This window comes from Mustela lutreola, chromosome 8, assembly GCF_030435805.1.
Source record: "Mustela lutreola isolate mMusLut2 chromosome 8, mMusLut2.pri, whole genome shotgun sequence".
In the NCBI taxonomy this organism is placed as follows: domain Eukaryota; kingdom Metazoa; phylum Chordata; class Mammalia; order Carnivora; family Mustelidae; genus Mustela; species Mustela lutreola.
Genome location: NC_081297.1, coordinates 135,019,882 through 135,036,476, shown reverse-complemented (window position 1 = coordinate 135,036,476; position 16,595 = coordinate 135,019,882). Strand labels below are relative to the sequence as shown.

Here is a 16,595-nt window from a genome sequence, read left to right as displayed (position 1 = left end):
GATTTGGATCTCACTCCTTTTTTTCTACTCAAGGACCATGTTCCTGCAATTGTCATATCACTTTTCATATCTTCAGTTTCCCCCACTCTTCTGGGGCATTCTCCTCGGCATGCAAATAACCAAAGCAATATAGTTTCCTTACTTCTCAGTCTCTCCCAGAATTTTATGTTTTATTTCAACTAACTGGAGTTCAATTTCTGTCTTTCCAATGGAAAAAGCCCTGCTTAATACAGGAGACATAGATAGGTGTCTATGGAAACAACCTGTGTCTTTTTCCCCATTCATCTTCAATGGGTAAAAGGTTTCAGCTCTGTAGAGTTCATTCTTGCTCTCCCCAGAGGACGTGGAAACTCTAAATTGTCCATCTTTGTATGTCCTGTCATCAACCTCACAGCTCTCTAGGGATTTCAGACACAGTGGGTAGATGTTTGAAATTCACCTTCACAGTAGTTTAATAGAAACAGACAATTTTACATCAAACATTTAAAATTTTTCTCATGTTTGCATAAAAATTCCTCTTACATAGTTTTTTCACAGATTATCTGTTGAAGAGGAGGATATTTGGCTTCAGAATTTAAATGAGAGGCATAGTAAAGACAGTAAAATATGTGGGAGGCAGAGTACTTAATACTGAGCAGTCTATATTTAATTAAATGATTAGATGAACTAATGAAGGGCATAAATTAACAATTTGCAAATGTGTTGTATTCCTAGAGTTGGCTTTGTAACTCAGTTGTTTTGGATTTGGGATGCATTCTCCCAAAGAAACAATGTTATAAATGATATTTCATTGCCAAGAAATCCCACTGAGGCTGTTTACCCATAATGTAGCAATAGAATGTAGAAAAGTAATGGCATTGTGTAAGAACACTTAATTTTGAATACAGGCGTTTGAGGAAAAGTAAGTTTAATTAGGAGATAAGGTGGCACATGAAAAATGTTGTGGTGATTTCCAAGGAGACTTCTGAGCTCTTTCAAGGATCATGGAGGGCACTGTGTCTTTTTTAACATCTATTTTCATATTAAAATGTATGCACTTTTTTCCCTTGGTACAATCTTACACTATTCTTATCACCACCAGGATCTTTATTGTTTGTCTGGCAGGCAATTAATAACTGTTCGTTTCCCATGGCTAGAAGGATGGGGGGGGGGAACTTCTCTTAATTGGAAAAGGGTTGTGTGTCATTAACAGCAAACAAGTATTTGTTACCACATCTCAGTATTAAGATTTTGAGTATTGAGTATTTGAGTATTGATATTGAGTATTGAGTTAGATCTACACAGAGAAAGAAAAAGCACTACCTGGTAAGCCACCTTGGGTATTAATCAAGGATCTAGCTGTGGTGGTGATCTCTGGGGCCAGAGAGGGGAAAGGAAGAGCTTAAGTCTGACCTTTGGAGGAGGATTTCAGTGAGGAGAGTTGGGGGAGTTTATGAAGTGAGATTAACTGAACAGTCTCATGAAAGAGATAGGAAACACAGGAAAAGGAAGAAACATTGTGTAGGCATGATTCTACCCAAGAAGAAAGAATATGGCAGGGAAAAAGGATGCCGAATGATTTCCCCATGGAGGTCAGACAACGGTTCAGGAAAGGCTGGTGCTGGCTACGGCCAACTGGGAATGATGGCCTTGGAGTCTCCAAGTGCCCAGGAAGCCAGCCATCCTATAGCTCTGAATTCCACAATGGCTACCTCTGAGTAACACAGATGATTGTTTCTAGAAGTAGGTGCGCTCAGAGATGCCACGGGGGCACTGGGATTTATCTGGGACGAGTGGTGTGTAGGCTCTTCCCTCCATTAAAGCAGTGGCGCGGGACCAAGGGGCAAAATCTGTTCTTTCCCATCCCCTTCGATTCTAAAGTCTTCTGGGTAGGCGCCAAATAGATAAAACCTTATCGTTCCCCGTTCGGGGCCTCCACCAGCGTGGAGTACCCAGCTGCCTAACCGCAGACCTCGCACCCTCCCGTGCGCACGGAGCCCGCCGGTCGGCTTAGATGCTCTGCGGCTATCCCCGAGGCGAGGGGCGGCGCTGGGCGGCGGAAGCGGGGCCGCCACACTTCCGGTGGCCGGGCTGCGCGAGCTCGCCACACTTCCTGTTGATCCGGTTCCGCGGAGGGCTGGGCTGGGAGGAGGGCCGGCGGGCGGGAGGCTGCGGGGGAGGCGGTCACTGGCCAGCCGTGGGCGCGCTCGGGGCTGCGGCGGGCACAGAGCGTCCGCCTCGTCGCTTCAGCCCGAAGCACCCTCGGCGGCCGCGCCTCCCGTCCTCCGTCCTTCTGCCCGGCCCCGCGCCACCATGCCCGCCGTGGACAAGCTCCTGCTGGAGGAGGCGTTGCAGGACAGCCCCCAGGTACCTCCCGCCGCTCCGGTCCCCCCGCCCGGGGGTCTGGAGGCCGGGGAGGCCCCTCGAGCTCCGGGGTGGAGGCCGGGTGCGCGCAGGGGCCGGGAAGGGGCACCCCTCAGGCGGGGCTGGAGAACCCGAGAAAGCCCCCCGCGGCCAGAGTCTTTGTGTCGTGACCCCTTTTCCAGAGTCAGCTGAAACGGACGCTGCCCGGCCTAAAGTCGGGCTCCGCAGCTTCGCTGAGTTCCTCGGACAAATAGCTTTTCTGTGCCGCAGTTTTGTCATCTGGAACACAGGGATGATCATTGTCCCCGCCTCACAGAGTTGTCAGAATTAAGTAAGGGAACGCCTGTAAAGTTGGTAGCGGCAACGTCTGGTACAGAAGAAGTCTATCTTAGTTATTACTACTGCTGCCGCTGCTGATGCGATGGGTCCTGGCGGGGTTAGGGCCGAGATGGGAGGCAGAGAGCCCAGCTCTCTTTCCCAGCGGTAACCTTCCCATGGTTTCCCAAAATGGTTTTCCCATTTTGTCAAGCGAAAATTACAACACCTGCCCCATTTGTCGCACAGGGGGGACTTCATTAGCGCGCTCGACATGAAGTTAAGTCCTTGGAGCTCTGCAGATGAAAGCCACTGTGTAAATAGAACAGATGAGTGCAGAGTGACGGGAGCTTATAATTCAGTGCCCTTTTCTTCAAGCAACTTTTTTGCTCCGCATTAGCGTTGCCCGGGCTTCGTATCTACTCTCCGGGTTCTGCATCTTCCTGAGTTTATTTGAATCGGTCTTTTTATCCCCTCCCGGGTGTCTCAACTCCTCAAAAATTCGAGTAAGATTAACCTGTTTTCCTTCCCTTTCCGTTTCCTATCCTTTTTCTTCTTAGAACATTACACTCTGGGGGATGATCTCTTGATGGACTCTGCATCTTGCCAGTTCAGAATCAGCAGTCAAACAGCAGTGTGCTTGGTTGCCTTGTGTCCATTTCTTTGTGATCTTCCTTAGGTAGGCAAGTTAAGAAACTTGAGCAAGCTGTGACTTTTTTTTTTTTTTTTTAATTGGCATCTGCTGCTCTGATTGACTTTTTTTTTTTTTTTTTAAAGATTTATTTATCAGAGAGGGGGGGGGGCAGAGAGCAAGCACAGGCAGACAGAGAGGCAGGCAGAGGCAGAGGGAGAAGCCGGTTCCCTGCCGAGCAAGGAGCCCGATGTGGGACTCGATCCCAGGACGCTGGGATCATGACCTGAGCCGAAGGCAGCCGCCCAACCAACTGAGCCACCCAGGCGTCCCTCTGATTGACTTTTTAAAGACCCCTTTGAAAGCTCTAGACCTGTGGCATTTTAATGGGACTGAAGCCCATTGGAGGAGTCATTTTGTCCGTCCCCACACATCATGTGAGATATGAAGATAATAATCTAGAATTTCTAAGGATACCGTTTGGGACAGGGATTTCTGTTTGCTTTCTCGTCTGGAAGTGCAAAGCTATATTGCTTTCCTAACCGATCCTGATGATGGCTGAGCCTGGTCAGAGAGGTTGCACTAACTGATTGTCCTATGTTTCCCTCACTGAGAAGTCACATTCTGCATTTCTGACTGTCACATGAGTGAATATGCACCATTTCTGAGTGGTTTACAGGGTTTGCTCAGCTGGGAGGAAGCAGAGGGAGGACTGGCAAACAAGTTGGGAAAACTGGATCCTAATTCTTGCTCTGCCACTGACTTATCATGTGACTGAGGCAAGTCACTTATCCGCACCCTGTCGCTGGTTCAGTTTTCTCATCTGCAGAATGAGGCAAATGGAGCAGTTGATCTTTAAGGGGCTTTAGAAGCTTAAAATTATATTGCATGGTTTATAACTTTGAACTTGTATGTGGAAGAGGAGGTCTGGTGGCACTGGCATTCCCATGTAATGTTCCTCTTAATGTAGGGAATTGTTACTGCTCTGGGGACTTAGGTGTCACCCGACCAGGATTCTTCATGAGGTTGGTGCAATGGAAGCTAACTTTCAAGGTCTTTGATAGTCATCAGAATATATTTATTTAGCAGTCTTATATGGAGTGTGTCCCTAAAGCAACCTTATTCTTGCAGAAACCCATGGATTTGGAACTGGAGGAAAGCAAATCTGATTCCTTTCATGTGTAGAGAATAAAAACAATAGCAATCACCTATATCACATGTACATTTTCTGCACCAGACATTATTCTAAATCCTTTGCCTATAATAATTCACTTTATATTTCCAACAGTCGTCTGAAGTAGGTCTCCTATGAAAATTACCAAGGGGCAGAGAAGTCAAATAACTTGCTCAATGGCAATGGCAGAGCCAGGATTGGAACCCAGGCAGGCTAGCCTGTGTTGTTCACACGCTCCCTGGCACCTGGCATTTCTATCATCGGTGATCTACAGTGTTTCACTGAAAGGAAAAGATCCTAAGAAACCATCTATTGTTTGTTTCTTCTGGTTTTTTGAAGAGAAGTTATGAGGGTTGCTGCAGCAACCTGCACATGATTCAGTAAGTGAACACAAACGCTTTTGTAACTGAACTCAGTGACCCAAGAAGAGCTGAATAGCAGTTGACTGCCCTTAGACACATCTATTCATTTTGTCCTTTTTTAGCACTGCACAGTGTATGGAAGACTGGTGTGTGCATACACATACCATTTCTGGTTACACATTTCTGATATGTGAGAGGCAGAATGTTTTGGGGACAAAGTTACTGACTGGTCTCCGTTGCCGGTCGCGGGCCTCCACTCCTTGCCAGGCGCCGCTAGGTGCTGGGAATATTGTGACAAGGTAGGAGGAGTGCCTGCCCTCCACGGGGCACAGTCTGTCCCGGGAGACAGATAAGGAAAGCAGTGCCAGGGCCGTGTGAATGGGCTGTGGTAGGAACACAAACACAGCATTGAGCAGCTGCCGCGCCGACTTCTTCAGGGGCTCAGTGGCTTTTGTGTAAGGAGTCCGCTTTTGAGATAAGGTGAAGACAAAAGCAGTATTGCTGACTGTTTTCTTGATCTCTGTGCGTGTGTGTGTTTCCTTTGCAGTTGGCATAACTGAAGCCCAGAGAAATGAAAGACTTAGTTCTGAGATCATGCAGTGAGTGGTCCGACTGGGAACAGCCCTCCTTGACCAAACTGGGCTTTCTTTACTCAAACAAGGTGCCTCAGAACAACCTGCGGTTAGGTCTTGTGGAGGATAATATGTATATTTTATAATCAGAGTTACTTAAATTGTGCCATTATATGGTCAGATGCTATTCTGGAGAATAAAAAATGTCTAGGACTATTTTAGTAGGGAACACCCCGTTTCTTTAAGATGAAGGGACAATGTGGAGCTGAGGCTGTAGCCCTAGTGTGTTTGGTTTTTCTGGCTAGGCATACTCTTAAAGGTATAGGGTAGTAGGAAAAGGATGGAGCTGACATCCTAATTCTGACATTGTTGCCTTAGGCAAGTTACTCGACCTCTCTGAGCTTGAGTTTCAACATGTGTACAATTAGAATAAAAATAGTTACTTAATGTGATTCTTATGAAGAATGAATAATGTGTACAGTGCCTTCCCATGTCTTTCATGTCATAACAACTCCATAAATGATTGCTGTTACCTACAAGTGATAGGCAGCAGGGTCTTTCGGATTTTTAAGTAGAATCTTTGATGTCTGGTGTACCTTCAGCTGGTCCTTGGTCTCATTCCTTACATTCCAGATATAGAACATTCCCGTTGCTTCAGATATGAATTCAAGCATATATGGAGCTGATAACATAGGTATCAAAAACAGTGCCTAAGATAGCTGGGTAGGTTTATTTCAGTTGTGATCCTGGCCTACTTAGAAAGACTGGATTTTTCCTGCCCGTGCTCCTGTCGGTGGGTGGTCACGGTAAATATGTCCAGAGTGTGAGCAAATGAAATGCTGCTGATAAAGATTTGGCAGTTAATAGGCAAGAGCGTGACAGGATGACCAAAGGGAAGCTGGCTCCAGGCAGGACTTGGGCTGGGGACCACAGCGCATGCCCACTGATACAGCTCGGCCAGTTGGGTGACAGATGCAGCCTCCTGCAGGGGAGGAAGCATGGCCGTTGGTGCCCATCAGACCGAGACTGACATCCCAGCCCTGCTGCTTCCCAGCCGTGGGAGCTTGAGCAACTTTCTTGACCTTGATGAGCCTCAGTTTTATTATCTGTAACATAAGGTTAAATATCCATGTACCTACCTCATAAAGTTGTTGGAAGGATTAAATGAAGTAAATATTTAGTGCTCAGCACAGTGTCTCATAGGAGGTACAGAGTAAAAGGGAGGGTTCATTTTCTTTTCTCTTTCTGGAAGACCTTGACATAAGCCTTCTCTTTTCCTCTTCTCATTTTCCATCCTACTTCATTCTTGAGAGTTCTAAAAACAATTAATAGGACTCGACTAAATGGAGATCAGTAGTAGTTAGAAAAATGAGATCTCAATCCAGTTGTATCATTCTTTCCTTCTCATTTTCCTAGACATGTTAGTTATAGCAAAGGAAGATACCAGAATCATAAAAATGTGAGCTCCTCCAGCACTGACACCATGAATACAAAGAGACAGAAGGTCCTTGCCTATTAGATAACATTTATAGATAACTGTACAGATAAGTATTGCTGTGGTGTTAAAGTGAAATCCTACAGAGATTCATTCTCCTTTCCTTTCTGAGTCTCTGAGATGCCCTGTCCATATCTGCTCTCTCTGTTTCTTCAGGAAGCTCTGTTCTCAGAAAAAATGAGATCATACATGTAAAGCCCTTAGTGTCCAGCATATAATAAGGAATCAGAATTCATTATTTTCATAATTAGTTTCATCTGCTACCACTGTACATCACACACTGGGAGGGGCTTTGTGTGTGTTTGTTATTTCAGTAACCCTGCACAGCAGTGTTAGAGCCTGAATTTGGACCCAGGACTGATCTGGTCCCATGGGGATCCCAGATGCTTTAAGAGGCGCAGCGGGCTCTAAGCTCCTGTAGAACAGAGTCGGGTCTAATCACCTCTGAATCCAAGTTCCCAGCACGTTGTTTTGACAGATACAGGAAGAAGACCGAGATGTGTGCATCTGGGAATGGATACAATCTTTTTTCTCCCCCCAAATAAAAAGTCTGTTTTAAAAAGATAGAACGAAGAGTTTGGAACCAATGTTTTCCACCTACTGGTTGACAACTATGCATCCATTATGAGAGCCAGTGGGCCACAGTCCTGATTTTTGTTTACAAGTGGAAGGGAACAGAATAGAACAGAAACAATTGGAGTGTATACGCATACTAAAGACAAATATTGCTTGGTAACGTGTTTCAAACCATTGTTTTTAATTTTAGAAGGTTTGAAGAACTCTGCTCTGGCACACGAATGACATACTGTATGAGCTCTGGTATTTTGCTGTGATTGAGAGCTCTTGAAAACCTGTCTTAGGTTTTCCATATTCATTGCATCTGGTCCCTCTGTTGATAAGGATTGATAGTGAAGAGAGGACCCTGGTCTCACAGAAGGTATTTTTTAGCCTTGAAGGCCTCAGCGAAGCCAGGATAAGTGTGTCCTGCTGCAAAATACACTGGAGTTTGGGAGACAAAATCCAGGGGAGACGGAATGATCCAAACCCCCAGGTGATTGAGGGTGCTTTGAAGTCCATCCCTGCTCTCTGACCTGAGGTTAGAAAAAGAAAGAAGGAATTGAAATGCGTATGCAGGGAGATAAAGAGCCTTAATAGATTGTTCTCTGTAAAGTGCTTTGATATTATCTTATTAAAAGCATTTCTATAATTTACTATCCATTCTATGCCTAATGGGTTATTTTTAGAGACTCCATTATCACTGACATAATATTTTAATTTCCCACTGTGCTGAACACATTAAGTAAAGTCCCTTGAGTAGATATGGTCACTTACGTGACGCCTCAATACTTACTTAGACACCATCTCCCATGTAAATATTTCTTCAGTGTTCCATGTGTCCAGCTTTGTGCACAAGAGCAACAGGAAACACCTTCCCTCTAATGACCTTGCTCGGCTGCTCTGGGGCACTGAGTAGTTAGCCTTCCTGAAGGGACGGAGCTAGCATTCTTGTTAAGTTGCAATTTCAGTTTTGTGCCCAGATCCACTGCTGGTGGACCCAGGGTATACAAAATTTCCTGGCCACGAGTTTAAAATTAACTGAATAAAAAGATGACGAAAGATGTGGAAATTGACTGTAGTATCTTAAGAGGAAAGAGTGACACATTCCTGCAAGATGTCCAAGTTTGCAGAAAACCAGACTGGCGGTTAGCTGTTGGGGTGATGCACTGCTGGGCGTCCACACCCCAGGTAAACAGACAGATCTGGCATCTTGTTCAGTTTATGGGCCAGAAGGAGAGGCTGCCTTTTCTTAAACTTTTTTTTTTTTTTTTTCCCAATTAGATGGACTCTCCTGGTGTTTAGGTAGGGGCTAAATTGAGACAGATAATAGCCCTCAAGTCTTACTCTAAAAATTGGCTTTCCTTCTCTGGCCCCAGCATTCAAATTGTATTCAGTTTGCCCCTGCATTGTAGTCTGAAGGATGAGGAATGTAGTTCTAAATTAAAGCTCCAGAAATCAACCCTCCCTAGTATTATCAGTAAAAGAATAAAGCCGGAGAATAGGCATCTCCTTTCCCCATTTTAGAGAGGAGTGTGCGCGCACGTGTGTGTGTTTCTACCTCCTCTGTAACTTTTCCACTTAGGAATAAATGGACTTCTCTTCTTTCCTCGTAGACTCGCTCTTTACTGAGTGTGTTTGAAGAAGATGCTGGCACCCTCACGGATTATACCAACCAGCTTCTCCAGGCGATGCAGCGCGTCTATGGAGCCCAGGTAGCCGGCCCTGCCCTCTCCCGGGGAGGAGGGGAGTAGGAGCCTCCTGCCCTCACCTTGAACTTGACTCAAGGGACAGAGGAATTGGGGTCAGAACAATGCCACTGAAAATTTGTAAGTAAAATCAGAATCAATTCCCTCACTTCCGTTCACCTTAAAAAACTGAGGACAATGTGTTTTCTCTGCTAAAGAAAATGGGTCATTTTCCTGTAGCTAGTAAAACCAGTAGAGAAGGACCACGTCACTGGTTTTAATTCTTAAAAAAATTCAGCCCCAGAACGGAACATTTGTGAATGAGCAAGGGTCAGTATCCTGAGACATGCTCTTTGTCTTTCTCGTAAATGGGAATCTTAGATGTCAGTGCGGGAGGGTAGAGAGGGTTTTCCACATGCTTCCTCTGAGAGGGCTTGAGTCACACTTCTGAAACTATCGGGTGGCTTCTTTGTTTTGAGGAACAAATATCCCCGACTTGCAAAAGAATGGAAAATAAATTGCTGAGTAGCAAAAGTGATTTTTTTTTTTTTTTGATGATTGAGAAGTGCCTGTGTATGTTAATATTCTAAGGGAATAAGTTACTTAAAATTCATTATGTTGCACATCAAAATATTATGGTGGCTGATGCTTTTGATTATTGATTCCTTGCTGACTTAAATCTGTGTGTGTCAATGTTTCTTTCATTGATGATCTCTAAGGAAATATCACATTCAGTATATAATATACACTAATAATTATGTGTTTCCTTTCTCATATAACTCTTAATATTCATATGTGATCATTTATTGTTATCATTGTTTTATTAGTCATTTATTCATATCGTCTATGGGACGAAGACTTAGTCCTTTCCATTAGAGTGCTTATGTTTGGGTGGGGAAACAGAGAAAACATTTATCTGGGAGTGTTAGTACCGCTAAGAGAAGAGGTTGCCTAACCCAGAGAAATTGTGCTCAGCACCCAAAGGGAGGAAGATTGTGACAGTCGAGATCCAACTGAATATTGCATAGCTTCTGGACATGATTTCAGGGCTTTTACGTGGATTTTTTCATTTAAATTTCCCAGAAACTCTGTGAGGTGGGTATTGGTGGCACCATGCACATTTTATGGGTTAGGAGACTTAAGGATTCCAATGACAAGTGACTTGTCCAAGTCCACCCCATTACTATATGTCAGAGCAAGTCAGCTGGAACTGGAAGTCCAAACTCTCAGCTACTAAATCTGGAGTAGCTTGAACAAGGAAAGTGGCAATAGAAATGGAAAGAAGTGGATGAATTTCAGAGATGTTCAGGAGGCAGATTGTGACTGATTGGACCTGAAAGGGTCAGATGTGTGAAAGATGAGTCCGGAATGATGTCCAGGTCTTTGAGTTGAATGACGGGTGGAGAGTCAGGAGCACATAGGAAGAGATGGAGGGTGTGTGTGTGTGTGTGTGTGTGTGTGTGGTGGCAGGGATGCCAATCATAATTCTTTCTCGAAAGGCTGATTGCGAGGTGTCCACGGGACATCAAAGTGGAGAAAGAGCTTGTTAAAGGTTCAGATCTGAAATTCAGGCTGGAGATACAGATTTGAAATCTCAATCGCTCATGTATTATACAAGTGGAACTTCACTGGGACTGGTGTTAAAACCCAAACAAATGTGCTCATGTGTGATACTGTTTTGGTAAGACATTCAGAAACTGGGGACATATTATGTTGATTTTTTAAAACCCTATTTATATTGTATTTTTTATATTCCCTACATATTCAAAATTTAAGAAAATAAAAATTTTTTTCACTGGACTTGGACTGGAACTTACTTGCTATTCAGTGATTTGAATATTGTCATTAAATGATTTGTCTCCCATTTAATGTTTAGGAGACCCAAGACTAAAAGGACAGTGTCTCTGTCACTCTCAAAAGTTTCTGTTCTGCCTCTCCATGTCTGTCAGAATCATTTGCTTGGAGATGTCCAGATGCCTTCTTACGCGTTTTTTTTTCTTTTGAGCCAGAAAACTACATTTTGCCAAAATTAAGTGGGTCGTGCATTCCAAGAGTCTGTAAACCGGCTTTTTAAATTCACACCACATGATTATCACATGGGTTCTCTACTGGCCAGAAACTCTTCCTCCTGCCTCGGCATTTCCTGCAGCAGAGGCTGGCGGGAAGGGCTGCTTAGGCTGCCAGACTCAGCCACAGATTCGAGCAGGGGCCAGCGGCATCCAGATCAGCTGGGTCAGGGTCAGTTGGTCTTCAGGTTTATGTGAAGGCTTAAGTGTCTTCTTTTGTTTCTTTGTAATTTAAAAAAAAAACAAAACAAAACTTCTTTGACTCCTCTTTGATGAATTTGTTTATATACATATATTTATGGGTGTGTGTATACATATGTATAGTAATACTTCACCAGTGTTTTCACTCAACTTTTTCCCTCTAAGTTATTTCTTGGTTTATTTAACATTATTCCTTGAATATTTTGCACCTAGACCTGTTGAATTAAATTAGTAGGGTTTTATAATCTCATTTTTAAAAACACAGGCACTTAGCAAGATGTTTTTGCATTAATGTATTTTAAAAATCAGGTATATACTGCTGGTAAGTGATAAATGATTCACTTTGAATCAGACCACGTGGTAAATTTCTGTTTTCTGATAGGGCAAAAGCCATTGAACCTCAGTTTATGAAAGAGGAAGAGTGAGGAAAACTTGAGGAAAGTTCTGTGAGCAGTTTTGCTGATTGTAGCTGATTTGGGGAAAATTTTAAAATTTTATTTCACGTATATGCTAGAACGAAGCTACCGTCCATGAGCTGTTTTTCACATTTTATGGCGGTCCCAGAAGTCACATCTGGTCTTTTGACTGTCACATGTGCCTTTGCAGGCCATGGGAACTGAGTACCTTGTTAGGGGTCACTTGAACGAAGGAGGCAGTACACATTTCTCATGGACTAACAGCAGAGATGGGTTACATAAAAAGATCTGCTGTTTTGAGGATGATTGGCTAGATAAGGTTAAAATCTCCTTAGTGTCTGAATAGACGCATCTTTGTCTATATTCAGTTAAATCTCAGATTTTGCATTTCATAGATTTTACAGAATTGCATAAATAATCAAAACATCTGCCATAATTTTGTTTCTTTCTTGGAGAGGTTAAAAAAATTTTTAATATTTAAAGAATGGATTTTTTAGGATCTTACAATGAAGTTTACTTAGTAATCTCCTTGTGAGTATTGTGGTGAGAAAACAGGGACCAGTGAAATGTCCCCAGCAATTTTAGCGAAACCCAGCAATTTTTGGAATCTGTCTCCTCCAACAGATAATGAACTTCTGTAGTCAGTGCCTTCAGTCTGGATAGAATTTTTTTTTTTTCTTTTCTTTAAGTAAATTTTGGATGGATTCTTTTGAGGTGAGAACCATTGTTAAGCCACTTTCATTTTCCTTCAGCAAAGCAGACTTACTCACCCATAGTTCTATCTCTACAACTGTTCTTCAATCTTCTGGAATACAGAACTACACATCTTAAAAACTAAAAGCCCAAACTGGAGGTGGGAATAGTATCTTTTCAAGTTGTAGGAGGTGATAGGAGTAAAATATTTTGAAGAGAAGATACACAGAAATTTGGTATTATAAGAAAAAATTTTTCTTCTTAAGAAATGTTGATATACAGTTGACACTTGAACAACATGACTTTGAACAGCACAGGTCCATTTATACGTGGATTTTTTTATAAATACGGCACCGTAAATGTATTTTCTCTTAAGATTTTCTTTCTTTTTTTTCTTCTTTTTTGTAAAGATTTAGAGAGAGTGTGCATTGCGCACAAGTTTGGGGAGGGACAAGATTCCAAGCAGACTCCCCACTGAACCCAGAGCCCAAAGGGGCTTAATCACATGACCCTGAGATCGTGACCTGAACCAAAACCAAGGGTGGGATGCTGAGCCAGCAGAGCCACCCAGAGGCCCCCTCTTAAGATTTTCATAATAACATTTTCTGTTCTTTGGCTTACTTTATTGTAAGAATAAAGTATATGATACATATAATATACAGAATTTGTGTTGACTGTTGATGTTATTAGTAAGGCTTCTGGTTAACTATGCTATTAAGTTCGGGGGCAGTTCAAAGTTATGTACAGATTTTTGGCTGCACAAGGCAGGGCTTGCCGCCTAACCCCTGCATTGTTTAGGGGGCCCCTGTATAGAGATCTCAAGCTACACAAGCTAATGCACCTATTGGGAAACAAAATGGGAGGAGGGGCTTCCAGGAGTGGGAGCTTATAATAGGGCCGGGGGAGGATTTGGAAAACAGATAGGGTCAGAACTACTTACTGTAATAACAGAAATAATAGTCTCCATTTACTGGGCACAGAAACATACCAAACACTAAGCTTGGCATCTCCTTTGTAGAATCTCCTTTAGCTCTCACAAGAAAGGAGAGGTACTACCATAGCACATGTTTGCAGATCAGTAAACTAAGACTCAGGTGATATATTTTGCCTAATATCATAGTGACAGAACTAGAATTTGCACTCAGGTCTTTGACTCCAAGACCTTCACTCTCACCCTGAACCCAGTACGCTCTACTCTTTTGACATACTGTCCTCCAGAAGTGGCAGCAGAGGCTGAGGAAGTAGGAGCTTTCCAAGGTTGTTCTTGTCCCTCTAGAACAATCCCCACTATTAGACAGCCAAACAGCTGTGTAGCACAACGGTTCCGCCTTTAACTGTGGGCTCACTTTCCGACGTTCCCGTTACCCACAACCAACTGTGGTCTAGAAGCAAGTGCTCCTCCTTCCGCTGTATCCGCAGAAGGTCAGTAGTAGCCTAGAGCTGTGCCGTTCCCCTCACTTCATCACACCATGGGGGCATCTTATGGTCTCACATCATCACAAGAAGAGGGGTGCGTACAGCACAATAAGATATTTGAGACAGAGACAACATTCACGTAGCTTTTATTATAGTTACAGTTGGCCCTTGAACAATGGAGGGGTTGGGGCGCTGACCCCCGCACAGCTGAAAATCCTCATACAACTTTTAACTCCCCGCAAAGCTTAGCTAGTAATGGCCTACTGTTGACCAGAAGCCTTCCAATAACATAGAGTTGATTGACACATATTTGGGGTGTTGTACATACCATATTCTGTACTTCTTACCATAAAGTAAGCTGGAGAAAAGATGTTATTAAGAAAATCACAAGGAGGAATACATTTTCAGCTCTGTATGTATTTACTGAAAAAACTTGGCATGTAAGTTGACCTTCAAACCCATGTTGTTCAAGGGTCAACTGTATTGTAATTTTTCCATTTGGTTATTGTGAATCTCTTACTGTGCCTAATTTATAAATTAAATTTTATCATAGGTATGTATGTGTAGGAAAAAATAGTATATGTAGAATTCCACACTAGCTGTGATGTTGGGGGTCTAAGAATGTGTCCCCCAGGGAAGCGGGGACCCACTGTATGTGAGGGGGGAGCCAGTTCCTTTTTGTATCCCAGAGTGACTTTCCTTGTTGAATTAGTTTTAATGCATAATTGTTTTAGTCAGTGCATTTCAGTAGCCCTGAAAACCAGCCAAATTGAGGTTGATATGACAGGGACTGAGGAGAAATATGAAAGTAGCTTCAGTGAGGGAGCAGAGAACCTGAGTGGTTTCTAGAAACTGCTTCAGAGACTGGGATTCCTGCTCTTGTTCTGCGTGCTGCAGGACCTACAGCTTTTCCTCACATGGCATTGGTGGTGTTCAGATTAGTATGGAAGATGAATCTGGGCAAGGCTTACTTGCTTAGGTACAGGGCTTAAGTGTGTGGCCTTGAACTCACAGATCTGAGTTCCAGTGCTGGCTTTGGCCACTTGCTGTGTGGTGTTGGGAGGGTCACTTGTTTGCCCGAATTACCTTGTCAGGTAACAGAGACCGTAATCATGGCCGCCTCACTGATTGTTGCAAAGGTTAATAGAGTTTACCTGTGAAAGGCGAGGATCAGTTCCTGCACAAAGGGCTCTGGGTATTAATCATCTTCTAAGTCTTATAATAACAATAGTTAAGGTAGCACATTGTACTGGGACTGTTATTTGGGTTCAGTAGAAGCTTGGTCCTCTGATCCTGACTTTGTTGACCGAGCAGTCCGTCCTTGCTCTCTTCACTTCCTCACTGGGTATTTGATGCCTGCTCCTCAGGCCACCTCAGTCTGGCATCCCTCCTCCATTTCGCAGGGGAGCAGTTTAGTTCCTGAGTCATAGCCTCTCCACCTCGGGCCCTGGGCCAGCACCTGATCCTTTAATGGCACCCCCCTTGAAGCGGTCTTGCTTTGGTTCCTGTGACAAGGTCCCTTCCGGTCTCCTCCTAGTTCTCTGCCCATCCTTCTAAATCTTTCTCCTTTCTTGGCACCTTGCTGCCTGCCCCTTTTAAGTCCAGGTGTTCTCTAAAACTGCGCTAGAATCCTCTGCTTCATTTTTTGCTTCTAGGGTTCAGATTCCTTGAGCAAGTCTGGCGGTTTCAAAATCTGTTTCTAGCCCTTGTCCCTGGGTCTTTATTCAAGACATTTTCCTCTTGGTGCTGTGGGGAGTGAGTGCTCAGTCTAACCCGATCCAGCGGTCCCCGATCCATCCATCGTCCTGCCTTCAGGAGTGTCTTCCCCTTTCAGTGCCTCCTCCGTCCAGACCTCCCTCCCTCCCTGTCTTCACATGCTTCCCTGGCTCCCTGTGCAGTTGAGTTTGAACTCCTCAGCAAAGGTACGCAAGCTCTTCATGAACCGAGTATCAGCCTGATCCTCTGCCCTCTTGTTTGGCTGTTCCAGAATGTGCCAGGTCCTCCCCATGTCTTGAGATTGTGCTCTGCCGTTCCTGCTGCCAGCAATCTCCATCAAACCCTTCCCTTGACAAATCACCTTCCCGGTATTAAGACCTCACCTCCGAGGTGTCTCTGTGTGCCCGGATGCACCGTGCACTTGTCGCTCCCAGCACTTCCGGCGCAGGAGTGCGGTTTCCCTGTCCCTCTGGGCCGGGAGATGCCAGAGAGTGGACTCTCCGCTTCCAGTGCCCACACCAGGCCTGGCCCCTCTGAGTGTTAGAGCTGTAGAAGAACCAAGTGTGGGGTGAAGAACCAAGTTGGGGACATCTGCAGCTGAACGCCAGCACAGCCCCGCTGTGTGCTTTGTCATCACTCCCGAATCCCCTCGGGTCCTCTGCGTCCTAGCTGGGGGCCGTCTTCCCTCAGTCCTCCTCCTTGATTTCTCCTCCTCGCTCACGCACTGCATGCTGCTGTTTTTGCCTCAGAAACTCGTCACAGGTCTCCAGCACCTCTTCGGTGGTCTCGCCGCCCTCCCGCCAGGCCCCTCCAGCGAGCCTCTCCACCACAGCCACTCTTGAGCTTTCCTCTGCTCCTGTCAGGTCTTGTCACTCTCCCGCCCACGTTGCTCAGGGCTTCCCCGTTGCCTCCCGGGTAACGTCCCCGTCCCCAGTGGGCACCCCTCAGCGCC

At 44.5% G+C, this 16,595-nt stretch overlaps 1 protein-coding gene across 4 annotated transcripts in view; it reads left to right on the top strand.

Annotated features, from left to right (window-relative positions):
• The first annotated feature begins 2,101 nt into the window (after positions 1-2,101).
• The window catches only part of APPL2 (adaptor protein, phosphotyrosine interacting with PH domain and leucine zipper 2), a 51,220-nt gene continuing 36,726 nt past the window's right edge, over positions 2,102-16,595 (top strand). Inside the window, exons 1-2 of one of the 4 annotated variants that reach the window (XM_059186739.1) lie at positions 2,102-2,346; positions 9,064-9,162. In XM_059186739.1, coding sequence (XP_059042722.1) covers positions 2,293-2,346; positions 9,064-9,162 — 153 coding nt within the window. In that variant the 5' untranslated portion in view covers positions 2,102-2,292. Of the gene's footprint in view, positions 2,347-3,232; positions 3,338-5,186; positions 5,281-9,063; positions 9,163-16,595 lie in introns of those variants that run through there. The other 3 variants (XM_059186738.1, XM_059186740.1, XM_059186741.1) reach the window with 3 other exon arrangements.